The 27755-nt window shown below is 40.1% G+C and overlaps 2 protein-coding genes across 2 annotated transcripts; one reads left to right on the forward strand and one right to left on the reverse strand.

Annotated features, from left to right (window-relative positions):
- Window positions 1-1589: 1589 nt before the first annotated feature.
- On the forward strand, window positions 1590-12684 carry rabgef1 (RAB guanine nucleotide exchange factor (GEF) 1). The gene is made up of 9 exons (XM_083986849.1): window positions 1590-1931; window positions 3283-3474; window positions 4068-4273; window positions 4600-4766; window positions 4902-4983; window positions 5951-6083; window positions 8554-8645; window positions 8823-9079; window positions 9920-12684. The coding sequence occupies exons 2-9, from the start codon at window positions 3296-3298 to the stop codon at window positions 10343-10345; spliced, it is 1542 nt and encodes a 513-aa protein (XP_083842975.1). The 5' UTR covers window positions 1590-1931; window positions 3283-3295; the 3' UTR covers window positions 10346-12684.
- Window positions 12685-13184: 500 nt separating this feature from the next.
- Window positions 13185-25818, reverse strand: kcnj6 (potassium inwardly rectifying channel subfamily J member 6). Its single transcript, XM_083986130.1, has 3 exons — window positions 25586-25818; window positions 15899-16819; window positions 13185-14341 (listed from the first exon to the last, which is right to left on the reverse strand). The coding sequence occupies exons 2-3, from the start codon at window positions 16794-16796 to the stop codon at window positions 13986-13988; spliced, it is 1254 nt and encodes a 417-aa protein (XP_083842256.1). The 5' UTR covers window positions 16797-16819; window positions 25586-25818; the 3' UTR covers window positions 13185-13985.
- Between the last annotated feature and the right edge of the window lie 1937 nt (window positions 25819-27755).

Genomic DNA, 27755 nt, shown 5'->3' on the forward strand with positions numbered 1-27755 from the left:
CAGTTCCAGAAGTGTATTGATGCTATTGGTGGTATTTAAATCATGACACTGAAGTCACAGAATTGTTTGTAATCCAATTGGCATTTAGACTCAGATACATCCACTGAACATTAACCTTAATGTCAATATGCACACAGTCTAGAGGGGACAGACGCTGCCGGCCAATCAGTAAAATCCACTTCCAGTAACTCTGGTATGAAGTCAAAATATATTGTCCAGACATAACCTCAAAGCCTCTGGCTGAGTTCATGTGCAGTAGTGTAAATAACACTCTAGATTACTGGCTGTTGTATACTTGAAAAAAAGGACTTTAAAACAATACACCTACATCATGTGCTGAATCTTATATCTCAATAATTAAAGTTTAAGGTTCCTTTATTGTCATATACTAACGAAAGAATACTGTACATATACAACGAAATATAGCACCCACGGCTCAGCCATAGAGCAATAATAAAGTAAGGGTAAGGGTAACAGTAAGGTACAACAGCTTTATATGTGTTCTCTAACTCCAAAACTTAACCTTCTCCAAAGAGAAGAATGTACCTAACCCAGATTGTCCATAAATTAAAACAGCATCTGACCCATAGAATTTACCCTCTGACATTTAACCTCTCGACCATGTCATTTGTAAACATAGATGGGGCAAACCAAAATACAGATGTCCAGAAAGGTAACTTAAGCTCTGAGCTAAGGTTTAGCCTTTCGGCCAAAGAAAACATTCACATTCCAACAGGTCATTTTACAGAAAAGAAGACACCTAAAGAAGAAAGTAAGATAATTCAAAATATAAAAGTAAAGAATTTCAGGTGGGTAATATACTACACTCCTTCAAACACGTTTGTTCTGTAACTTTCAATGATGTATTCATGTGATGTGATGTGATGTGATGTTGGATGTTGTTTATGCACTTGTGTCTATTTTGGACTATATACACGGCTTTTATTCTTATTCTTTTTCCTCATGATGATGACATTTTTTGATTACAAATGGGTTCCCTTCCCACTAACTATAGCCTATTACAGTATTATGTATGTGATTGTGTGTGTTTACCTTAGCCTAATTTTGGTTGTCCAATAACAGTGTATGATGTTATTTTCTATATTTAAAATTTTCTACAATTTAAATTGTTAAATCTTTCCACTGTTTTAACACAGAGACAACTTCAAGTTGAAGGATGTGCCCCACACCTTCAGGCTTACCCCCTTTTCATTCAATTGGACCACACATCAACACACTTTTCATGTAGGCTAATTCTATACACCCAAAAGTCTACTACAACTACAGCTACTGGATTATTTCCTCAGCAGCCCTTAAAGTTTTACATGAATAACATGCCGGTCTAAACAGACTATATGCACCTTAACCCACCTCTATAATAGTTGTAGGTAAAAGACAAAAAATGAGTTTATTGTAGGAGGTTTTACTTTTCATCTAGGCCTAAACGTTGTGCCAATTAGCTGATGAAACATCAAATGTAGCCTATAAACTTGTAGAAAATGTAAATTATATGTTAAACTCTTGTCATTCAAATACATTATCATTTCAGTCTCAGTGTGGTTAAAACCCTGTGGTTTGACACTTACTGCCAGAGCAAGTTCTCTGGTACTGCGCTGTGAGAACTCACCGGCTTCCGTCCGTGTGCGTTTGCTACATGACAACTTAGGCCGCTCCTTGAAAATTAGCTCTTGCTGCCGAGGTAAACAGGCGATTTACTCCAAACAGTACCACCCAGTGTCATCGAGGCTGTTTGTCTTGATGACAAAGTCTATATTAATTAAATTGATGCCTCTAATTTAAACCTCTGCACTGTAATCATCAGACTGTCGCGTTGTCGCGCTCTGATGACGCCAGTGTCCGGACCTTAACGCCTCGGTCCACGGAGAGAGAGAGGAGTCTGTTCCTGTTTCAGGTCGGTGAAAACAACACAGGTGAGTAGCCTACTAAAGCACACTCCATGTCTGTCTATGTTAAAGTACGATATAAGAGATCAGACAGTGAACATAACATTTAAGGTGAATTACCTCCGTGTGTTAATTGAAATCCTGCTGCCTGTTTTTTAGCTGACTGACCTACAGACCGTCGGTAACGTTAAATGGCTTGGAAACGTTAGACACAGGAGGAATCACAATAGTTTCTGTCCTTACACCAGACCAGACGGCTCATTGATCGTCTAACGTTACTGAATGTGAATAATACTGAGGCCTTCACAGCCACCAGATCTCTCTACTAAACTGGATTGCTATCGGGGAGATATCAGTGCCCTTATCATCAAAACAGAAACGGAATGAATGTCTGTCTTTAATCTCTGTTGTGTAAATTCAGATAAGGTTAGATTTACATCTGGTGAAAGTATGTAACTCTACACTGTTGCCTTAGTCCTCCACCTGCTCCTCAAGTCCCAGATTAGGTCTGTTTGGTGCTACATGATTTGATTGATAACAAATAAGGGTGCCAACTAAGACAGGTCCTCTCTCCCCTCCTCTATTTTATAGCCATGTGTCATAGACACACACAGTCTCCTAAGCTGCTAAATATCTTTATATTTTTGTAATTAACTTGTTCTGTTTGTGTTGTGTTGAACTGTAAAGTCTTCAAACATTGAGCTCTGATAACACCATAACTTCGTCACTGACAGCGACGCTTATCACTTTGACTTTTAGTCTCTTTTAGTGCATATTTATTGATAATGTTTTGCTGGTTCAAGTGTTGAAGCATTGGGCAAAACCTTCAAGTATCAGGGACCTCATACTGTGTCAGTACAGGGAAGGTGTCATGTGAAGAATCTATAATCAATAATGATACACATGATGTATGAAAGTGACAAAACATTGAATAATAAAATATTGTAGAATAACTAGGTTGCATTATGGGAAACAAAAGTTTGTGGCAGACTGTACTCAGTAATTATTAAAATATTAGGATCTTGATATCTTTCTGAACTTTATAAAATTGTAATAGTTATATAATCATCAAGTGTCTCTTTATTTATCACTTTACGAGGTTGGTTAAGGTCCATTATGATACATGATTAGATAATACATTCGTAGCCGCCTCCAGGTTACACACACACACACACAGAAAATGTTTAAACAAATATTTTAAAACAATAAAAAATAAAATGTGTAGTTTTATTTCCAGCTCACAGACATGATAATATCAAGGCTGCTTTCTGCCTAAGCTGTGAAGCCTGTGTACAAACGACAGTGCATGTGAACAGTGTAATAATGTGCGCTGCATACAAATCCACTAATAAATCAGATGATGAATTTTTCATTCCAGGTTGACCGGCATTATGAGTCAGCGGACGGAGCGACGGGGGATACATGTGGACCAATCAGACCTGCTGTGCAAAAAGGGATGCGGTTACTACGGCAACGCAGCATGGCAAGGTCTGTGCTCCAAGTGCTGGAGGGAGGAGTACCAGCGGGTCCGGCAGAAACAGATCCAGGACGACTGGGCCCTGGCAGAAAAGTAAGAGCTTCACCGGCGGCCTGCTGCTGCCTGTCGGTGACACGTCTCCGTCGGTGTCTCCGTCTCCTGGTGAACGACAATCTGGACGTACAGATGTTCTGCGTCAGACTTTTTTGTGATTGTTCAAACTCATAACAAGCCTCATTAACATTTTAAACTGCCTATTGTAAAAGCACGACACAACTGCAGCTTTAAATATGGTAAACAGTGTCATTCAGCCTCTTGACAAAGGCGAACGCAGTGTGTCAGCCCTTTCTATTGATTTATCCAACGCTTTTCATACCGTGGGGCCACCGTATTTTAATATTTTAAAGCCACTTGAAGCACACAGAATGGATTTTTCTCTCTTATATAATTCTCTCGTGAAGTAAATCCGTTTTACGAGTTGAGGAAAATTGCATAGCTGTAACGTAATGTCCAAAGAGACGGAGCATTGCCTTTTTAAAATTAGGTTTTGCACACGTTGGAATGAAAAGCTTGATTGTTAAAACCTCTTATACCCACAGCTTATTTCTGAGGATGGTCGATGTATATTTTTGTAAAATATAAATATAAAATTGATGACTGATTAATACATTTTCCTTTTGTACTAGGCTGCAAAGAGAGGAGGAGGCGGCGTACGCCAGTAGTCATGGGGCCCAGAGTCAATCCCACGCTCAGTCTGCAGCACCACACCCGGGACACTCCTCTCTGGGACCGTTCTCCAAGTTCGAGGAGAAGAAAACCAATGAGAAGACGCGAAAGGTCACCACCGTGAAGAAGTTCTTCAGCCCCTCGTCACGCAGCACTCCTAAGAAAGGTACGACCAACCGACGGCACCACAGCACACGCCTCAGCTTCACTCCCTGACTGGCTTGATGCTGAACTCTCTGCTTCCTCCGTGGATGTCATCATTCATTAATCATCTTTTTATGTAAGACGGACGTCTCCCGTGAGACAGCAGCAGGAAAAGCACAAAGTGTGAATAATAAAAGAATGAGAGCTGAATCCCATTTAGTTGTTTTAAGCTCCGGGGTCATGAAGTTAAGAAAGCACTTTGATTAAGAATATTAATTTACATCTAGGCAAAAATTCACATTTCACAGTAAAATAGCAAAACAAAAAGTGATTGTTCCTCCTCATCAGACACCCAAGAGGGGAAGAGCCCCAGTCCGTCCATCAGCCGCCATGCCAGCTTCGAGACAGACCAAGTGTCCAGGGACTTCGTGGACTTCCTGAAAAACCTCCATAAAACCGGCCGGGAGATCCACAAGCAGTCTCGAGCCTTCATCGTGAACATGTCCAGCAAGAAGGTCTGTTGTACTCTGTGGCATAATGACAATCTTTACGATGATAATTCAGCTGTGGAACGTTTTCAAGAGCGTGTGTAGAAATAATCAGGAATCAGGAATCAGGCCCCAGATCAATAAAACTTCTTGTCTCGACAGGATCTCAGTGCTGAAGAACTTTCAGAGTGCGTTCAGGATTTCTACCAGGGCATGGCCGACCGCCTGATGAGTCATTTTAAAGGTTTGTTCAGAGAAACTTCTAACATTTATGTCCTGATTAGGGTTGGGTTTCAAAATTGATTTTCTGATTCCTTTCGATCTTCATAAAATCCTTAGATCGATCTTTTAATGTATAAGGCAATTTCCTGTTAGATCTGCACAATAGCGATCATCATCACCCACAACTGTACTGAAGAATTGCACTGTTAACTTCTGTAGTGGGTCATATTAAATGAATGTGCATTAATGCAACTGCTTTTGGGTCAATCTTTAATGTAAGCATTAATATTTTTAATAATACACCAGGTGAGAGAGTTCCATCTTTGTACAATTTGCAGCATTAGTTGTGTGAAAATCTCTTTCATAACCAAGCAAAATTGGTATTAAAACCGAACTACCACTGAATGAATCAATATCGAATGAATGATCTAATTGATTCAGTAAATCAGTAGCTATGCCCAGCCCTACTAGTCCTGATGTTATTAATGATTTCTTTTTAAAAAGCAGCTAAAAATACATCTCAACTTCTCTTGAATTTCCCGCTCTCTCCATATCCCACATCCTTACTCTGTATTTTTATGATTTCAATTAATGAATTTTTTGTACCTTATTTCTATTGTCTCTATTTGTTACTGATCACTTTGCTCTTTATCTCTCCATTTTTTCTCATTTTTGTTCATTTTGCTCATATAACGTTGAATTTGTCTTGTTGTAATTTGTTATAGGGATGGAACTTATGTACAAGCCAATCGGCTTCGTTCCATCCGTGCACCATTGAATTTAAATGTGTGCTAAATAAATAAACCTAAAACCTAAACCTAAACCTAATTCACATTAAACCTACAATTGAAATCCCAGATGAAATGAGCAGAGCGACTCTTGACAGAACATAACTCACACTAGATGGCAGCACATGCAGAATCTTTCCACTCGGCTGTTTGAATGTGACTCTTTGGCTTTGACCTCTGATGCATGTGGTCGTCCACCAGGCTCTTCAGACTCCGTGGAGCAGGTGATGGACCAGGTGGAGAAGTACATCATGACCCGTCTGTACAAGAGCGTCTTCTGCCCAGAGACCACTGACGATGAGAAGAAGGATCTGGCCACACAGAACAGGATAAGGTCGGCCTCCCTGGATCCACATTATAACAATGATACGACTGTAGGGATGTCACCATTACTTGTTTGCACAATTGATCGTGGTGTTAATAGCTACAATTAATTCATCGTAAACATTCCTCAATACCGTCACTTTCAAAAAAAAAAAAGATTTTGTTGGAACCGTATCGGCAGATCAGCGCAACTCGCACGGAACGCAAACAAATGTAACATTAAATTGGTAGGAATTAAAAAATAAAAAAAGATTAAAATAAACTTAAAGCAGAAGTGAGTGATCCGGTCGTTTTCGCTAATGCTGCGTTCCAGGCAGGCTTTTGAAATCGTAAATTACACCTTCAAGTCACATCTTACGACTTTGTAGCGTTCCAGGCAACCCACTCGTGTTTTTCCGACCTGTTTTACCGGTGAAAGTCACTATAACGGCCACTCGTAACTTCTGACCAGTGAACTCGTACCAGATCGAACTGGTACCACTTCACGGTCGGAAAAATACGAGTTTCCTTGAACGCACCATAACAGTCCTCGTCGCTACGTCACCACATTCACGGCGTTCCTTGGCTGCACACACAGCCCTGCATGCCGTTCTCTCTCCTCATTGGATAAAAACTGTAGGATACGATAAATGTTTTCTCTTCGGCTCAGAGCAGAGCAGAGGGACTGAGAGACCCGTGATTCAGTCCAAACACTCTATGTAAGTGATTGCTGTCGGAAGATATAACTATTTAAAGCAGATATCAGCTTCACGGCCGTTTCGGCTAATGCTGCGTTCAAGGCAGGCTTTTGAAACCGTAAGTTACAGCTTCAAGTCACAACTACGACTTGGTAGCGTTCCAGGTAACCCGTAGCTCGTGTTTTTACCATCCTGTTGTCTGTGAAAGTTCCCTATAACGGCCACTCGTAACTTCCGACCCGTGAACTCGTACCAGATCGAACTGGTATGACTTCACAGGAAGGAAAAACACAAAGTACGAGTTTCTTTGAACGCACCATGAGTTAGCAGCCCCCGCCCTTGTCAGGCATCAATTGGTCCTCGTGCTACGTCACCACATTCACGCGCATCCCTTGGCTGCACACACAGCCCTTCATGCCGTTCTCTCTCCTCATTGGATAACACTTGTATCCCACAAGGAAAATTTTCTCCTCGGGTTACAGCAGAGCAGAGTGACGGAGAGACTCGTGTTTAGGCTGAAATACTTCATGTAAGTGATTGCTGACGGAAAATAGGACTATTTAGGACTTATATTAACAAAAACATTCCACTGATATCTGCTTTAAGACTTATATTAACACAAATATATCACTCACTTCTGCTTTAAAAATTTGGTATAGATGACAAATAATCACTGAAATATTTAAAACATTTCCCCTGGAGGATTCATAATTGGTCCTGTATTAATAGATACTGAAAATATTTTGCGTATATTATAATCAATGTCATTTTTTTTTTTTTAAATATATTTGATTTTTAGGTTTACTTTATTTGACGCCTATCTCTATAACGCATTATAACCATACTTACAATAAGTTATAATGCAGTTATAGCACTGTATAACTATAGTTATAAACACTCATAAATGATCATAATGCTTTATAACAATAATTATAACACACTATAAAACATTTTATCATGACTTATAAGGTCAGTATAGTTGTTAGTAACTCGCTGACAATGCCCACATCGATAATGCATTTATAAATATAGTTATAATGTGTTATAATTGGCTTATAGATGTGTATAACTATCATTATAAACACTCTTAAATGATCATAAGACTTTATAACAATAAGCATAACACATCATAGAGCATTTTATAATGGCTTATAAGGTCAAGTATTATAATAGAGTTATAATGCTCTATAATGTGTTATGATTATTGTTACAAAGCATTATGATCATTTATGAGTGTTTATAACTATAGTTATACAGTGCTATAACTGCATTATAACCCATTATAAGTATGGTTAATGCGTTATAGAGATAGGCGTCAAATAAAGTGTTACCGATTTTTACACATTCATAGTGTTGTGAAATGCATAATAATCATGATAATCCTAATACCGTGATTATTTCTCTGAATAATCGTACCAATAAAATCCATAATCGTGACATCCCCATATGACTGCACAGAGCAGCAGATAACCAGGAGTGGAAACACACACACACATTCAGATTCAGATGGTTTTAGTGTCACATTACAGCTACACAGCGTGTTGCTTCTCTTTAATCTGCTTCAGTCTGTGAAAACTTCTGTCTGACTCTGTTTTTGCACTTGATTACACAGCGGCCATTTTTAGCAGATTCCTCCATGTTTCTCTTACGTGTGAATGCACAGCGGCAGCTGTTAACCGCACTGGGTCGTCGCCCCCCAGGGGAACTGACTGTAACCGATGTGTACGGTGGTACACATTGGTAAAAAGAGAAAAAGCTTCAGGCTTACCCCAGCGAGCAGTAATGGGACTGTTTGTGTTGCAGGGCGCTACACTGGGTCACCATCCAGATGCTGTGTGTGTCCTTCGATGAGGAAATCCCTGAAGTCTCGGAGAACGTGGTCAAAGCGATAACAGGTCAGCACACATGTTTGAACTCACAGTGTGGCTGCAGGTAATTAAACGTGGCCAGTGTTTTCTGCTCCTGTTCACCCCCCATGTGTTTCTCTGTTAGTGTCAGATAAACAAGCAAATATCTCAGCAGGATATAAACCAAAGTCTTGCACAGCTTCATGTTTGTACTTGTGCTCGCAGACGTCATCGAGATGGATTCAAAGAGGGTTCCTCGAGACAAACTCGGGTGCATTACACGCTGCAGTAAGCACATCTTCAGCGCCATCAGGATCACCAAGAACGAGCCGGCCTCTGCAGACGACTTCCTCCCCGCGCTCATTTACATCGTGCTCAAGGCGAATCCTCCGCGTCTTCAGTCCAACATCCAGTACATCACGCGCTTCTGCAACCCCAGCAGGCTGATGACCGGGGAGGACGGATACTACTTCACTAACCTGGTCCGCTTGTTTCCTCTTCCTTTTTATTTCATGAAAGGTTTCTGCAACTCAGATGGGAAACTGTGATTTTTACATGTGCAAAGCAGGATTTATATAATAATAATAATAATTTTTATTTGTAAGCGCTTTTACAGATGCTCAAAGACACTTTACACCTATTAAAAATCATAAAATAGAGCTCAGTCAGAATAAAATACAACTGTAAAACAGCAATTAAAACTCCACTGTCTTTGTCTAGCTAGTGCGGACTAGTGAGACTTGTTGCGTAGGAACTGATGAAGCCCCTTGGATAGGAGGCAAAATGTCTTCCCAGACAAATACAAGTCCAGTTGCCTATAATTCAATTTGCCCAGAAAACAATTAAAACAGTATAAAATACACAAACGTATACATTAAAGGCTCATTTAAAAAGGTGGGCTTTGAACATGGTTTTGAATGTTGGGAGGTGTGTGCAGATACAGATGGGTTTTGGGGAGTGAGTTCCAGAGGGAGGGGACAGTGGCTTTTTTTGGTGAATACAACAAGTAAATTTTATGCGTTATTGGTCACCTTTTTCTATTTTTAAAAAATATTTTAGAAAAAAAACACCTTTGTTTGAGCTGTGAGGTGCTGTCTGGTGAACTTGTTTATTTAGGATAGAGCCAGGCTGGCTGTTTCAAGTCTTCATGCTTAGCTGCTATATTATTATTATAATAATTTACAGATATGATATAATACTATCATTAAATAAGCACGTTTTCAGCCTATTCCTTTACCAGGAAGCCATCTGGCTGTGTGTGGTCAGTGTCAGATCATTCTCACTTGTGTCCCCTGTGTTGTTGTTTGTTTTGTTGTTTTCAGTGCTGTGCAGCTGCCTTCATTGAGAAGTTGGACGCCCAGTCCCTCAACCTCTCCCCGGAGGAGTTTGAGCGTTACATGTCGGGCCAAGCTTCGCCGCGACTCAACAGCTCGGAGGGCGACTGGACCCAGACCGACTCGGCGGCCGGCGGCGTGCCCGGCGCCACCAACCCGGTCCTGGCTCAGCTCAACCACAACCTGGAGCTGCTGTCGAGCATCGGCACCAAGCAGGAGAAGCTGATGGAGGCGGCGCAGAGCCTCCAGGCCGACCTGCTCTCCTGGCCCCAGAGCGTGGAGCGGGAGGTGCAGGGCATCCTGGAGAAATACCCGCTGGAGATTCTGCCCTGCAACGTTTCCGCCATCGACGCCAACAACGTGGACAACGACAACCTGCCCCCTCCTCTGACGCCCCAGGTGTTTGCAGGGTAGCCACCTTTTGACCCACAAAAAAAAAAAAGGTACTAATGCTTTAAGTGTCGGCTCCTGCTTGTGTTTTGAGTTCGATGGCGACAGACATATGGTACACGCACAAACCTCCTGAATAGTTTGGAGCCTTATCTTTCCGAAGCTTCTTCTGCACCTTAAAAAACCCAGACTCTCTGGAAGCACTCCTTATTTAAAATGTGACGCACTGTCTTCACTGCTCACCGCTTCTTTTATTCGGCGCAGTGCAAAGAAAAGAGAAGGAGGGGACGGGGAGTTATTGTCCCCGGCCTCTTTTCACACCCTGTCGTTCTGTATAAAAGGTACAAACACAGCCACTGTTATTCTAGATTAACGTCTGTGTCAAAGGGAAAGCGGGCATCATGGGACAGACGTTGTGTTTCTGTTTCGTCACGCGTCTGATTCCTCCACGCTGGCTTGCATCAACATCACACATCAAAGTCGTCTTCTTAGCGGCAATATAACAAGATCTCTGTGTAAAAAAGACTCACTGAGTAGCATTAGCATGTTAGCTGTGACCCAGCAGCTACAGTAGTTCACCAACTTGCATGACAAGGGTGTTAACTGTATTTAGAGTAAGATTGAAAAACAACAATTATTCTATTCTATCTTGTAGAGTGTGAGAAAGAAATAGTAGAAAACAGGTGAAGTGCAGGTGATGCTGGCCTGTTGAGATGCTTACGTTTATGTCAGTCCTGTAAAAACTAGAAATATGAAACAGAAAAATGAAAACGCAAAACTCTTGTGTTAGAGACAGGTTTTGATTTTAAAGAATTATGTGTGCCTAAACTAACTTATACTGTATATTCAGTATTTTTTAATTTCTTCCGCAGTGGTACAGCTGCTTCATCAAACAAAAATAAAAAATTATTGCATTACATACGGCGAGCTGATCGTAAAGAACTGATACATGTTAAATGGCAGCACTGAGTCAGATCATATTGTTTTACACACTGTGTTAATATTAAAATGATAACAGTAGCTAGTCATAAACTCTAAACATTTCACTCCGTGTGGTTTTCCTGGACGTTTATTTCAATTTTATCTTTGGTGCTTGAACACATCGTGTAATACAAACATCTGTATTTAGTGATGTGTTTCTGTTTGAGGCCAGTTTGACTCATTATCATATCATCATGTCATGATTTGCTGTGTTTACTAATTAGTGTGGAGCTCTCTTGCTGTGACAAAACACAGAAACAGTCTTATCCTGGTCAGACATAGACCTAACTTCAAGAGGTCCTTCAGTTTTACTTTTTATTTTAAAAAACTAACTTTATATTTCAACATTGTACTGTGTGTGCAGACTCTCTGCATTGTTAGAACGCATTAAGGCTCTTGTACTTTAAATAATGTATTTCAAATGTGGATTAGTCTGTCATTTTGTGATGTACTGTAACAACAGGCTGGTGTCTGATGTCCTTGGGTTTTTTTTTTTTTTTGGCTTGAAGATTTTTTTAGTATTTCTTTTCATAAATCTATCAACGTATAAAAGCCTTTAAACTTAGATCACTGTAATTTACCAGAACTGCAAAGAAAATCAGAGCTTTATTCGTCACGTGTGGTTTAACTCATCTAGATGAGCATGATGTTCACAAGATAAACTTACACCCTCAGATTTTAGACATTGATTGATTTATATTTAAATCTAAAATGAAATTGTCTCACCAGAAGACTTTTATTTTGAAATGAATGCACCATGAGTAGAGTCAGAACTGTGAGTATAAGACATTTGGTTTGGATATTAAACTGGTTGTTGACGACACTAATCTACTGGTTTAAAGTTGCAGAACTTTAATGAAAAAGTCTGATGATACTATTTTTCTTACTGAGACCTAAACTAACTAATTAATTGATTGTAATGGATTATTTCCTTTGTAGTCAGGGTCTGATAAATCTGCACCTGTCTACTGTCCACAACTATTTTAGACATGACACGTTTCTTCATTACCAGCATTACCAGAAGAAAAAACAAGTAATAATTTCAATCTAAGGCTGAAAATTGTTCCCTTAGTGCTTAGTAAATGCTTAAATGCTTAGTGTACTCTTTCAGTGCTCAGCAGTTTCAGAACAAAATGACCTTTTATTAAGTAAAACTCAGAGATGTGAACTATTGATCTCAATCATTTCAGGTTCATGGAGTAAAACCATTTCACACGTTTGTGTTTGTGCTTAATGAGGAAGTGTTCGTCAAAATGTCATAATGAAATAATACTAAACTATGAGCTACGACCTTCTGTAGTTACACTGAGAAATACAGTTGATGATGATGCAGTGATAAAGGCATGAGTGCTCGAAGATGGATGATGCTGATTGTTGGGAAAGGATATAAATAATAATAATTGCATTTTTCATTTGAGTGAAATAAAGAAAATGATTAAATGAAACGTTGACATGTTGTCTCTTGAATATTTTCATTTTATGGTCCTTTATACGTCTGCTTCACTTTTGGACATATTTGTCAGATGGTGAGTTACTGGTTATTTCTCAGTCAGTTTTTACTTTTTTTAAAACCTCTGATAATCTTATGAGGTATATCAAGGTTTGACCTATGAACAAGTACTTTGATTTAAATGCTTAAAGTATATTTTACAGATAAAACCACTTTACACACTTTAGTTATAAGTTCTATAAGTATTTTTTTCCACCACTGAAAAACCTATGACCTCTTCTCGTACACACAATATGACACATCCATAAAAAAAAACCTCATCAAGTACATAATATGCAATTTACTGTTTATTGGTTTTTGATACTGTTAGGTGACATGTGAGGGATTTCTGGAGACTGAAATAGTGACTAACTTTCTCCACTAGAGGCCTCCAATGTGCAAAAGTGACTAAATGCAGTTTTAAAGGGCCATTGTCTGAAGTCACTCAGCTGTAAACAGCAAGTCATGGCTTCTCGAGGAATAGCATCATAGACACGTAATACTACCTTAAACAAACACCTATCATTTGGGGAAGAATTTGTCATTGGTTTAAACTAGAGTTTGCATCCATTGAGATGTATGTTTTCCTTGTAACATTATCGTCATACAGTATATACACAATACAAGATAAATTAACAGCAGATAATGTTTATACATGCTCATATATCTGTGAAAAACAAATAATGAAAGCTTTATACATACAGTAAGGCATAGAATATATACAGAACTAACCTAAAGGAAGTAGTATCAAACATTTGTCAAATATTCACACCGCAACAAAACAAAGAATTCAAAACGTTTTATAGTATATACAAAAATACTTATGCAAATGCCCCTAGGAATATTTTTAATAGAAAAAATAATAGGAATCTCATCAGACAGGAGGACATCACATTATATTTGAAACATGCACTTGCCGCACAGGGTTTTCAGTTCAGCGGTGGGCCACATGTCGACATGTTTTATTGTTGTTTTTGGGGGAACTGTGAATCACTGAGAAAGAAGCGGTTCTTGGTGCAGGGGTACTTGGTCTACTGTGCTCATTGGTCGTCCTTCAGTACCTCAGACTCTCACCTGTGCTCCGCAAGCTCGCGTGTGGTCGTCCCAAAGTGGGAGGCGTACAATACAGTGCAGTCCAATAATCTCATATGGACCTTCAACCTGCTGTTTTTCTGCCCTCCTCTGCTGTGCTCGCTACACTTTGGACTCGCTCTCTACGTTGGCAATGTCCCCGTTCCTCTCCGTCTGCTGCTGGCTCTTCTCCTGGTTGTCCGGGCTGGTCTTGGTCTCCTGACCCTCCTGCTCGGACTCTGGCAGCCCCTGCTGGCTCAGCTTACTGGCCAGGGACCAGGTCAGGGGCAGGCGGGTGCGGTTCGTCATGTCGGCCAGCTCTTTGGCACTGCAGCTGGGTGTGTTGGTCTCGTAGATGTCGTGGAAGCTGTTGTAGTCCACTTCGTAGAAGCCGTCCTCCAGCGTCAGGACTGGGGTGAAGCGGTAGCCCCACTTGATCTCAGTGCCGATGTACGAGCTCCTTGCCTGGCACGTCATACCTGGAGATAGGAGGCAAAACAAAGCATTACAAGGTTTGGGACACATTACAGGGTCATGGGATGTTATTTGTGGTGCTCATGAAGGATGCGAACAGGAATAAGTACAATAAGGCAAAATCTTGAAAGAAATTAAATCCAAAAATTGTCACTGGTAGTGTTGTTTTTTTCTTGTAAACAACTGGAACAGATTGAGATTTGGCATACAGACTTTAATACCCCTCAAAATTAAATGTAGGCTAATAACTTTGATGATCCTGACGACCAGATACCTGCATGAGGCTCAGCTCAAGTCTTTGATCTCTGCTGCTAAGTAGCAAATATTAGCCTGGTAAAAATTAAAAACTAAAGTGGTGAACATGGTCAACTAAAATACAATAGTTAAAGGTGTACAGAAAAGAAAATTGAATTTGAGCCCACTTTGGGTCATAAAATTAATGTGATAACTCATCTTTCAGACGTTGTAGGCCAAACTTTGTGCAAAATTCTATTTTTGAGTAAATCCGGGATGAAAGTGTGTATTTTTTTTTTCGCATTGGATAATGCAGGCGCACGGATTATACGTCAGCCTGTACACGATTCACCCGCCACTGATATTGGATCCGTCATCCGTCATTCAAACGTCTGAGACAACACACACACACGGAGCTCGGGCTCGCCCCAAGCTTTGAATATCCCGCCCGCTCGATAACGACCAATCAAATTCGTTTTCCTCACTCGGGTAAACTCGTGTTGCAGCTCGTGACAACTCGGCGCGACAAACAGGACAAACGGCCATTTCTGTACACCTTTAAAGCAGAAGTAAGCGGAATTTTTGTGTTAATATAAGTCTTAAATAGTTATATCTTCCGACAGCAATCACTTATATAGAGTGTTTGGTCTGAAACACTGGTCTGTCAGTCACTCTGCTCTGCTGTAAGCCGAGGAGAAAACATTCCTTGTATCCTACAATCTTTATCCAATGAGGAGAGAGAACGGCATAAAGGGGCGGTCCTCTCTGTGTGTGCAGCCAAGGGATGCGCGTGAATGTGGTGACGTAGGGACGAGGGTGGGGACTGCTAACTCCATCGGCTGACAAGAAGGTAGCCAAAACGACCGGATCGCTTACTTCTGCTTTAATGTTGTGCTAAACGTCAACATATTACTATATACATTTAGAAAAAAAAGTTTGCCTTTCTTTTTCCGTAGTTTAAGACAAAGAAAAGCAGCAACCTGAACTCACCGTTGAGCGACTGGACCTTTGAAATGTTGCTTCTACTGAACAATTAGATTAACAAACCAATTTCAACTCAAACTCAACCATTTGTTCTGTTCATAGTTAATCAGCAATTCATCGTATTTCAGAAGCTTTTTGTGTTTTATGTAAAACCTTTAGATGAAGTAACAACAGCCATCAAATAACTGAAGAGTATCTTGTGGCATCAACTGAAGTGCAAGTGCGACAAATTTACATGTAAATTCAGGACTTCAATAAATGGCCTTAGTTATGTTTCACCTTTTCAAAAACATTTATGTGTTATTGAACAGTGGTCTCTTGGCCCTCGGGGTCCGAGCACTCACCTGTGGCCTCGACCATCCCCTCCAGAATCACGACGATCTCCATCTCCTCCTTGGCCAGGTGGGCCTGTGAGATCTCCCAGAAGGGGCTGTTCTGGTTTATCTCATGGCAGATGATGAGTGGCGACACGAGGAAGAGCCTGTCGTCTCCTGTGTTGTAGCCCACATTTATGTCCGTCTGGTTCAAAGGGATGAACTCCCCTTCCTTGGTCTGCTTAGACTTGATAAGCTTGGCCCTGATTGAAGCCTCAACGATGTGCGAGTTTCGGAGGTCTCCGACTCTGAACATCATGCACAGTCGTCCATCTCTCATGGAGATGACCGCGTTGGTGGAAAACACTAGTGTCTCAGCTCGCTTCTTGGGCTGCGAGATCTTAACAAACATGCAGCCCACCATGAAGGCATTCACGATAGATCCCAGCACTGACTGAATTAAAAGCAGAAGTATCCCCTCGGGGCATTGGTCCGTGATCACTCTATATCCGTAACCGATGGTGGTCTCCGTCTCGATGGAGAACAGAAACGCTGATACAAACCCATTCAGGTTGTTGACACATGGAGTCCACTGATTGTCTGCTATATGGTCCAGATCACCCCGGATGTACGCAATAAGCCACCACATGAAGCCGAAGAACAGCCATGTCACTGTGTACACCAGCACGAAGATGAAGAGGTTGAACCCCCACTTGAGGTCGACCAGCGTGGTGAAAATGTCCGTCAGATACCGGTATGTCTCTCGAACGTTCCCGTGATGGACGTTGCACTTGCCGTCTTTCTGGACGTACCGCTGGATCTTCTTTGTCCTTTCCTTTTTTGCCAGCGCTTTGGGCAGGTCCTCTCGGGCCTGCTTCGGCAACTTGGGCTGTCTGATGATGGCCGGGCTCTCCACATCCTGCTCCATGGGGTTTCTAGGTGGATTCAGGCCTGTAAGACAGGAAGCATGGCGGTCGTTATCGGCAATAGTTGGCACTGTTGTTGTCGTGATACTGATCAAGTCCAACTTTGTGGGTTACTTTCATTTTATATTAAATATTGGACATTTTATTGTTCAGATTTCTTCATACCAACCAGAAACTGTTGAGTATCATTACAATGCACCTCAATCTAGTAGTATAATGATGATGATGATGATGATGATGATGATGATGATGATGATATAACTATGCAAGTATACATTTGTGTGGCCTATGATTACTTTCAGTTTGTAACATACTGCTTTGATACTTTTAACTTGGAATTAATGGTGAAATTTAGGCTACTCATTATATCATGTATTTCCTTTAAAGTATGACTTAACTAGATCTCAAATCATTGAGAAAAGTATTCAAAATAAATGTTTTAGTGTTTTTAATAACTGGAGGAATTGTTTCTTGTAGCCCACCTCATTTAAATCAAATATTTAAAACATGTCACGTTTTCAGTTAAGTGCTTTGGATGCACCATATTGTTTCCAGGTTGTTAGTAATAGAGAATATTCAAAACACGGCTGAGTCTCTTGTTAAGCTGACAACAACAACACTGCGTCACAGTCAGCATCTGCTGAGGACTGAGGGAGACAGACCCAGGCCCAATGGACTCAATCATGATCACAGTCGGGACAAAATCAACACAAACACACGCAGGACTGACGAAGAGACAACAGGGAGTTATGTTGTCATGTCACTCAACAAGTCCTCAACATACTATACTCTATATGAAAAAACGATCTGTATAATATTTCCTGAAATGCTGCGGCTACAGCATCAGGCGTAACGTTCCTCGGTTGTCATGGTTACAGTAACTGTGCCGGGTACCAACGTACAGGTCGTCCCCTTGGTTACAACAATATCTTCATTAGCTTTAAACAAACTACTTACAGTAAGTAAACTAGGTTAGGGTTAGAAAAAGAAGAAGATTTAGTTTCATACTCCGATAACAACGACGTAACTATGTGCCATAAATCTTAAAACCAGCATCATTCTCAAACTGCTGCACTGCCGTGATAAAAACAGTGTTTTGTTGTCTGATAAAATCATTTTAAATTCACTCTAATGGCTCCAGTTGTGCCGTAAGTTCAACTACATCGGTATCTAAAACAAAAAGCTCAGAGGAAGTTCGATCATGTGACCAAAAGTTGCATTTCTCTTTAAAGCCACACAGTCAGTGACCGTTGTCCCTGAGCAGCCTTCGACGTTTTTACAGTTTAACACAATGAAACACCTGAAAGTGGTGTTTTCAGATTACACACACTGGAGGCCATTTTAGAAACGCTCCATTTTAGAAAGAGAGAGAGAGAGAAAAGAAATCTGTTTTAGTCAGGGACAGGAGGCTGAAATAGAGAAATAAAAAACAGATTGCTTTTGCAAATCTAACAGTTTAATGTGCACACTCTCAGACTGAGTGGCAGCTACACAATCACGCCATGCATGCAGATTATATCACAAACAATAGACTGTGTGCCTTTTTTTTTATTTTTATTTTTTTACCAGTACCACGTGAGTTGAGTCCAGTCTGCAGGTACACGAGTAGTACGAAATAGTTTCAGCATGAAACTGTGCAGCTGCAGTGAGGTTGAGAGAACGTGTTCCCACCCACACTGACAAAAGCTACTTTGTAAGAGTAAGTCCTGCAGTACAGAGTAGGTGTGTAACTCTGAATTAAGGTTGTAATGTGTTGTGGGTGCTAGGAAGCTCCTCAGCACTGAGAGGAAGTCACACTGTGGGGTAAACAGATCTGAGGAGGACGGTAATTATCCACTGAAGATAAATGAGGTTTATTACTCTGATCTAAACTATGTCCAGTTCTATATTTACCTTTCTTGGTGTCCTGGCTGTCGCCTTTAGATTATGACTCAACACAAGCTTCCCCAGTAGTTTCCTGTGGTATTTTGTTTGTTATCTCATTCTATACTTTACCTGGGATGTTTCTACTCATTTTCTTTGTTTAATTTGTTTTAATTTAGGTATTTTAGATCTAGCTCTATTGTTGATCTGCTGGATAATCGAAAAAGAGAGTTTATTGGATGTAATGCAATTTAGAACTTACTTTGTTTAACTTTACTTTATGTAGGTCTACTGTAATATTATATTATTTTCTGGTACGTTCTTTAACATAAAAACTGTTATAATTTTTTATCCACTCCAATTATTTGAGCAATTTTAATTTGTTGTTGTGAATTAAGATTTTTTGCACTGAAGACATGATAAAGAGCTTATATAAGATATTATGGCTTGTTGTACAGAACATTATTAGAAATTAGTACTTTTATTTTATGGGGGTAAGATATATTTTAATGGTTGTGCTTCTCACATATGATTATTTAAATGTGTATATTTTAATTATTTTATCAAGTTTTCATAATCCAGTGGTTTTGACTAATCCTGGAATAATTATAGCCAGCAAGACAAAAAACTGCTTTCATGTTTGATAGTGACAATATATAATCTTGCAGGGACAGTTGTCATTAACTTTTAGTATTTTAAGAACATTATACTGATTATATTGCCTTCTACTGCACAGTACTTTTTTATTTATTTATATCAGTAGTGTTGGTTTTACAGTGTTGTAAGACTTGTTACTTTGACTTAAGTAAAGGATTTGAGTACTTCTTCCATGTCTGTCCAGGATCTAAGTAGGACAGCACAGAGATAAAAATAAATCCATGCAGCGCCCATGAATACAGTGGAGTTGTTATGCGATGCCTCCGACGTGGCTGTCACATAATATACAGAGTTTTTCTTCCTGTCCTGAGATCAGGGCTGATTTCCTCTCCTGTGCGCACGGCCTATAAGCCACCATCAGTGTTTTTACCACTGGAACAAATGGTTGTGCTGAAGCCGTTCTGCTCTCCATTCACAGGGGAATATTATGAGCTTCGGCAGCGCTGGTTTCCATGGCAACGCACCGCTCAGTCTACCAAGTGCTCACAATATAGCAGGAATGTGCTGGATGAGGCCACAGCATTGGATAACATTTGTCTGTTTCATCTCGTTTCAGAACGCCCCAGGAAGAACAATGTATTTGTATCGGCTTTGTGCATAAAACTGTCATTCATGTCACATCTGGGGATTTTTTTTCCCTCTAATACATGAATAGCTGAGAATAGAAACATAATAATCAGGCTTTTATTTATAAAGCACGTTTGTTATAATGGTCCAGACAATAAAGAAACAATGAAAGCCAACAATAGCCTTATAGTGCTGTGGTTAATGTTGTACGTTCTGCTTATTTTCTACATTGGTTTTATGGCCCACAACTCTTAATTTATCACTGTGGTTTTGACTGTGGTAAAACACTGAAACCAAAAGGCAGATTAAGTAGCGACCAGCTAATGAACATGGTTTAGCCGCCGATGAGCCATATTTTCTCAGGAGCTGGTTAAGATATATAAAAAAAAAAAGAGAGAGCGAATATTGGATCATCGCGTGAACACAAACATGACCCCTGATGTTACTCTGCAGCTGCTGGATGTGTAAATAACTAAGTGTTTGCTAGCTACAGATAACAGTGACAGATTTACCACTTTTCACAAAACAGTGGATCCTTGACTTTACATGGAAGGAAACTTTTGCAGGGTTTTCAGTTTTTATCCGTTAATCATAAAACATCTTTGTCAGCATTGTGTTGTTTTTTTCACCCTTGCCTGATGTAGCTTAGTGCTAATTAACTCAGTGAGTTGGTTGCAAACTCTGCAGAAGCTCACGTTTCCAGATGCTGCAAGAAATTTGCCTGCTAGGCTCAACGGCATACTTTGAAGAAATGAAGCTGACATTTGTTTCTTTATGTTTTGTTTTGTTTTGTTTTGTCAGTGCTAATTGATTAAGACGACTGGAGAAGCTGTAAACATGGGAATCATATCAGCTCAGTGAGTGATGCACCTCAGGAGTCCTTCGTCTGTTTTATCCACACGAATTTGTAGCTTTGACTTATTATTAATGAAACTGGTATTTTCTCCAGCACTGATAATTTAACCAGTAAATTGTCATGTCTATCTCAGCCATAGAAGACCTCCAGCTGTGAGTAATGAAACACTGTCTATGAGAAAAAATGAATGGGACTTTTACTTCTGGATCCAGGGGCGCCTGGAATAGCTCATCTGGTGAACCGGCGGCCACCCATGAAGTTAGTAATGAAGCTAAATTGAATAACTGGAGGTTCCTGAATATATGATCATCAGTTATAAACACTGGAGCACGTGCTTGGTTTGCGGCAGGATGCGGTTTATACATTGTATACACACTGAACCTCAACTCAGAGGAAACCCCGTTGATACAACTGCATCAACTGACACTTGTTTTATGAGATTTAACGACATTTTCTATTTCTCTTTTTCATTAGGTCTGCCGTGTATGGAAGATTATTAACTAAGTAGCTGTTATCCAGATGTGGCTGAAATTGAGCTGAGGCCACATGGGGACACTGCTGTTATTTATAGCCGCACAAACAGCTGAGCAGACACAACAAACATATTTTTCCAGCTCTTTAGGTGAGATTAATGCTCAGAGGATGAAAACGAGACTCATTCAACAACTGATTCTCTGAAAATACAGCTAATTAGCCATTGCTGTATACAGAGACAGTGTATCGCTGCTCTTCAGTGTGGTGCCTTGAAACTCATTAAGCTCTCCGTTCACTGTCAGAGGGGGACTGAAGGATAAGTCTACAGAAACAAATCATACAAAAATAAAACAAGCGAGGAACTGAAACATTGTGAGATTTTTTGCCAATATGGGAAAGGTGCATCGCAAAAACCAAGTAGGCTTTGGATCTGTCGCCTGAAAACGGTCACCAAGCACTCGCTGCTGCCTACGCTCATTGATTTGAGCAAACAGTAGCTAATAATGACTACTCAATAAAAAAAATCTGCTGCTAATTTGCTAACCTGCTCGTTTCAATGGTGAATTACTAAATCATGTTGCAACAGTAAAACCTAAAAAAGCTCTAGATAGTAACAATGTCCTTGATAGTAATGTGTAAATGTGTTGCTGGGAAACAACATGCCGTCTAAACAGGAAACTACTGCAGCATCACGAACACTTAGCAGGTAGGTGTACATATTTAGTAACACCTGTTTCTCCAGCTCTTTAATCATAGCTCTAAAATACGTGGTTGTTTTGCACAGTAATATATCAAAATAGGTTTCACCTGACCAACTGGCTCTTAGAGATGAGCTGTTTTTGAATCTTTACACCCAGTTGCTGCACAAAACCGTTGCTGCTTGTGTCAAGAAAAGTACGACATCTTCAGATGGGTTCACACCAGGTCGAACCAGACCGCCAGACTGACACAGGTCGACTTGTGGTGGGTGTTGAGTCATGTTACCAGCTGAGATATCGTGTCCTTCAAACACCGACTGTGATACATAACGGTGAGTGTCAGGAGCTGCAGCTTCTGCTGTTGCGGCTGCAGAGAGCAGAGTAAACTGGGTAACGCCAGAAAATAAAACAGTGGTTTGTTTTGGAGGAGGAAGCTTTTGGCAGAGATGACAATAAGTCCACGCAGCTAACCTTTTATTGGATATGACTATGATTTCAGTAGGAATGATTTTTATTGAAGTGGGAGACGACTAAAGCTTTTATTACACTGGAACCGACTTTATTGGAGAAAACAGAGACATCTGTCTAAGCCACAGAATAACACCGACTATAGTTAAATCTTATTATTCACCTACTGATTTTATTACCATTATTGGTTTCTTAAGAGGTTCATCCGAGATTACAGGCTACAGATAACTGGATTGATTTATGATATGTGGTGATTCAATAAATGATCTGTAATCCTAAAGGGATAAACCACAACATCAGACCCCGTTATCACTTTTACATTAATTAATAGGTATTTTAGATAGAGATCTGCAGATTATCAGCCTGGGTGATTATCGGCTGCAATATCAAGCATTTTACCGATAATGGGAATTGTTATTTTTATTAGCTGTTAACATAAATTTGTTTGAAAATGTGCTCTGATGCAGCCGCCGTGCAGCTGCTGTGGAAGACTATAGAGTTAGCAAGTGTAGCTGTGTGTTAAAGATAAAACAACAGACACCGAAGTCATGATCAACTAAATCCTCCACACTGAAGTTACAAAAACACCAGACTGACGAACAAGCTCAAGCCAGCGCAACTGCTAAGCTAAAGCAACTAGCAGATCTCAGCAGCTGAATTAGTGAAAGCTGCTAAAAGAAGCAGAGAGCTGTGAGCGCTGGTGCAGAACTAGTGTTGGCGAAAATGTAGGCTACAGCAGTGATGTGATGAAGAGCAACTGATAATATAGCTACATAATATAATGTACATCAAAACTGATGCAGTCTAATACAACAGTCCTGCAGTAAATCCTGCTGCATGCGTGTAGAGCTGTTGAGTTGTAGCCTATTATATAAAACAGACTTCATGCTGTTTGCCTCCAGTGATATCAGTGGGGTGGACAAAATAATAGAAATAATTAAAATGTACTTAAAGTAGCAGTAGTTTTATCTTGGCATATCAGTTCCAAATAACCTATCAGTTATTGGTCTGCATAATTACTAATAACTGTTTTTTTTACCCTGAAAAAACATTGGCTACCTACTGGTTGGTCCCTAATTACATGATTACATAACAACTTCTTAACATTATGAGCCATTAGTGTTTTCCGGTGATATTTGATATTTGAATCATGCTTTGAATCATCAAGACTTACTGCTGCTAAACTTCTTCGCATATCAACACAACAATACATGACTAAGTTACAAATTAACCGTAGATGTCCCATATGTACACACTAATCCTGGTGTGAATCTTATAAATGACAGGAAGTGATTCTGTCTTTCTCCCCGGTGACGTTTAAGGTTTATCATCTGATATTCAATACGACTCTTGTAATGTTTTCTAAATTATTTTTTTCTTGACTGTGGTTTTCTGGCCTTTATTATGCTGCTTGTGCTGAATTATGAGTGTTTGTTGTTCTCTCTCCTGAGAAAGAGCTCTCACCCTGAAGGAAGCTACTTGACTAAATAAAGTTTAATTAATTCAGTATATTTATGCTGTAACCTAGGAATGATGAGCAGGTGAACAATGGTATAAAATAAGTCGGAAACAATTCCTGATATGGCACCATTTATAAGAGGGTTTATTAGCTGTAATTAAACAACTTTTTTTGTCAGATTGAGGAAACTCATCATGTGACACAACACTTTAAGTCATCAGGGATGACACCACTGGTTCAACCAAAATCCATTTATAAACTTTTAATTTACACATTTGCAGTGAGTGACACATTTATATGGTATAATCATCATCATCATTAACCTAAAGATTTTGACTATACAGTAAGTGTGAAATGTGTTTTTATTAAAAGCTTCTCTTTATTAATAACACATTTATAAATATCCATAAATGTGTGACATCAACAAAGTGTTGGATTTCTCATTTTCTAAAGAACCATTAGCAGAAGTCAGTCAGTCAGTCACATGCAACTATAAATGTTAATAAACCAGTCAATCGTCTGTTGTTGTAAATGTTAAGATGCTGATTGGTTTATTCATGGTTTTGGTTCAGATGTCCTGCTGCCCCCTCCTCCTATCAGTCCATTGTTAGGAGGGGTCTCTCTGGTGAATTAAAGAGCTTTGCTGAAGGAGGATTTTCCACAACCTGGCAACTCAAAAGCTGGTCTTATCAATGGCTTATAACCGCCTGACTACAAAGCACCTACATTACTTATCAATTATTAATAAATCAATTCATTACAGCTTATAAAACAAATGCTACCTTATTAGAGAGGGGTACCAACAGGTCTATAATTAAGGTCAGATGGCAAACATGAAAACTGTTATTTTCTATAGGTAATGAAGGTTTAATATAATTCAGAATTTAGTACTGGTTATAAATAGCCTGTAGCTCTAACTTTTTAGAGAGTGGTCTGAACCTGAATTATCCGGTTAGAGGATTTGCTGAGTGGTGTTTTAATATAAACTCTATACAATCGGCCTTCTGGTTAAGAAAAGTCTTGCCCAGCACAAGAACATGATTTTATTATGGAGCAGCGGGCTAGGCTAAATGATTTTTGCTGCGGGATCAGGTGCATCCGCAGGAAGCGGAGAGCAAACTATCAGGCTGGAGATTTCCCGTCGCCATGGAGATGAAGGTGATCCAGATAATAATAACAGCCTCCTATAATGGCAGTTCATTTTTCTGCCTCTCTCTCTCTCTCTCTCTCTCTTTCTCTGTGTGTGTATAGTAGCCTACATGCACCAGTGCGACTCTCGGTGCAGGCTGTGTCTTATCTGAGCTGCTCGGTCCTGTGGAGACGTGAGGGCCGCGGGCCTGCAGCCTCTCACCGCCTGGATCATTTTCTTCAACAGGGTCTTCTGTCCGAGCGCCCCCCTCCCCTCCCCTCCCCTCTCCTCTCTCTCCTCTCCCATCATCATCATCATCATCATCATCATGTCACGGTGAAGGAAATCAGCCATCACATCTCACATCTATGTTCACATCCACACGGCTGCTTTGATTTATTCAGTTTTCTCCACACAGCGCACTCCTTATTCTGCTAATTAATCTCTGATTCGCCTTCTTCCACTGTTATGTAACTCTCCACCCACCCCCACCGTCCCCCCGTATGTATATACCATGATTACATTAGTACCAGGATGTGGTGATGATGGCTACAGGCAGCAGCAGCAGCAGCGGAGGTAAAGGTGTGTGTAAAGGTGCCACACGGTGCACTGTGACCTACCTGTCGGTGCAGCGGATCAACGGTCACTCCCCGGATCATTTTTAAGACGTTTCTGTTCCCATGAAAAATGTCCAGTGAGGCTGAAGAAGCTCCTGGTTATCGAGCCGCTCTGCGAAGAAACACCGACTGACTGAAGACGAAGAGCCGCTCTCCTCCATCCTCCTCTCTCTTCCTTTGGGAAAAAGGAGGCAGCGGCCGTCAGCCTCCACCCCTCAGCATGGGAGAGAGACGTAGGTGAACACTGAGAGAGAGAGAGAGAGAGAGAGAGAGAGAGAGAGAGAGAGAGAGAGAGAGAGAGAGAGAGAGAGAGAGAGAGAGAGAGAGAGAGAGAGAGAAGGCGGTGGGGAGAGAGGGAGGCGGAGAAATGTGTAATGATAACTGAGGCTGGATAAACCGACTGTTCAGGGCCCCCCAGAGCCTCAGGGGCCCCAATAAAAAAAAGGTTCACTAGATAGAGAGACCATCACTTATCACATCCATCTAATACAGAACTACATGATAAATGTGCAGCTCTGAACCACAGGATGAAGTATCTCTGTCCTCCATCCTCCATCTTGTCTTTATGCTGTTTATCAGTTTCCCTTCATTTTTCTGTGCAGGGTAATCAACCACTAACTAATCAGTGTTAATCAATGTTTCAGATTGGGTTCTGTGTGTCTGGGGAATGATGAAATTACATTGAACTTTCTGCCATAGGGTGTTTTATGAATCCAGCCATGCCGCTAAGAGTAATTAGAGCACACAACTGGGTCATTACATTATTATATATCATATAGTGATGATAACACAACAGCAATATAAATCAAATAATCTAATGAAACATATAAGAGATATCTCACACGTCACTGGTTATGTCACCCCTATCAAAGAATAATTTTAAAGGTCATTTAACAAATTAAATATTCATGACTAAATAAACAACTAAACACAGTTCAGACTGAATCATGCCTAAAACATGTTGTTGTTTGAACTCTCTCTTATCAGTGTCTGATTGTATGGAGCTGTCCATGGTGCTGATGCCACTGGGCTCTTTCCTGGGTGTTTCTCTCTCTCTCTCTCTCTCTCTCTCTCTCTCTCTCTCTCTCTCTCTCTCTCTCTCTCTCTCTTCTTTAGGATTCATTATTTAGACCATCACCACTGTCCTGACAATCCAGTCAGCAGCTGAGATATTTACTAAACGCCCAAAATGCCCATTTGTTTCATCCTGTGAGGACAATGGTAGTCCAGATGTTTGGTTTGGATCAATGTGGTAAAACAATAAAAACTCATAACCACTGCTGATATTGCGTGTCTCCTAATTTTTTTTTCCATAGATGCCAGATTACTGAAAAACACAACTGAAAATGCAGGTTTAAAGATTTGCTCTGGAGGACACTAACTACTTTTGAACTGTTTTTATAACAAAGTGTGACACTTGGATTGTATAGTGAATTTATTTACCTAAAAGGAAATGTCCATGTTTTGTGCTCTTGTAAAATACACTTTGTCTTTCTGGCGTTTAGTCCAATCCTCACTTGGCTGAGTTATTAATTATGTACAAAATTAGATATTACTGTTTTCTAATGTCTATGAATATCAAGTCTGTCAGATAATTATACATTTAACCGTGTGTGGCTTTCATCACATGCCTCATTACTGCTGACGCCCTAAACTAAGACAGTGATGGATATAATAACACATCAAATATCAAACTGACTCCTATTGTGTTTACTGTCAGGAAACAGCACAGTATCACAATAATTAGGTTTGATCTGACACCTAGTTAATAACAAGGTGCACTTCACCAATATCAGTACCGATATTGCTACTTTTAACAGTTCAAGTTTATGTGCTGTGGAGAAATATGTCTAATTTATGGGAAGAACACATTATTAATAGGCTACTACTCAATATCTTGTAATTTCCAGCAAATCATTTGCCAAATGAGGCATTTCTTTCTGTTCTCTGTTGATTACTTAATCACAAAATGGTTTTCAGTAATAAAATCAATTTATGTTCATTATGTGAATTCACTGCACACAGGCACACACCAGCATCAGAGAGACAGATACTTCAGCAGCAAGGAGAGTGTTTGTGTGGTGGGGATGTGAGCTACCATGTGAGGGATCCGTGTGTTTTTGGTATCAGTCCTCAACAGTCAGAACAAGACTTAGGTAGAGGTCGTATCAAT

Source organism: Trachurus trachurus (assembly GCF_905171665.1).
Source record: "Trachurus trachurus genome assembly, chromosome: 14".
Taxonomy (NCBI): domain Eukaryota; kingdom Metazoa; phylum Chordata; class Actinopteri; order Carangiformes; family Carangidae; genus Trachurus; species Trachurus trachurus.

Coding starts and splice junctions, on each gene's coding strand:
- rabgef1 (XM_083986849.1), top strand. CDS start 3,296: ATGAGTCAGCGGACGGAGCGACGGGGGATACATGTGGACCAATCAGAC. Junction 4,767..4,901: donor TGAACATGTCCAGCAAGAAG/GTCTGTTGTACT, acceptor TTGTCTCGACAG/GATCTCAGTGCTGAAGAACT. Junction 4,984..5,950: donor CCTGATGAGTCATTTTAAAG/GTTTGTTCAGAG, acceptor GTCGTCCACCAG/GCTCTTCAGACTCCGTGGAG.
- kcnj6 (XM_083986130.1), bottom strand. CDS start 16,796: ATGGAGCAGGATGTGGAGAGCCCGGCCATCATCAGACAGCCCAAGTTG. Junction 14,342..15,898: donor GGGGATGGTCGAGGCCACAG/GTGAGTGCTCGG, acceptor TCCTATCTCCAG/GTATGACGTGCCAGGCAAGG.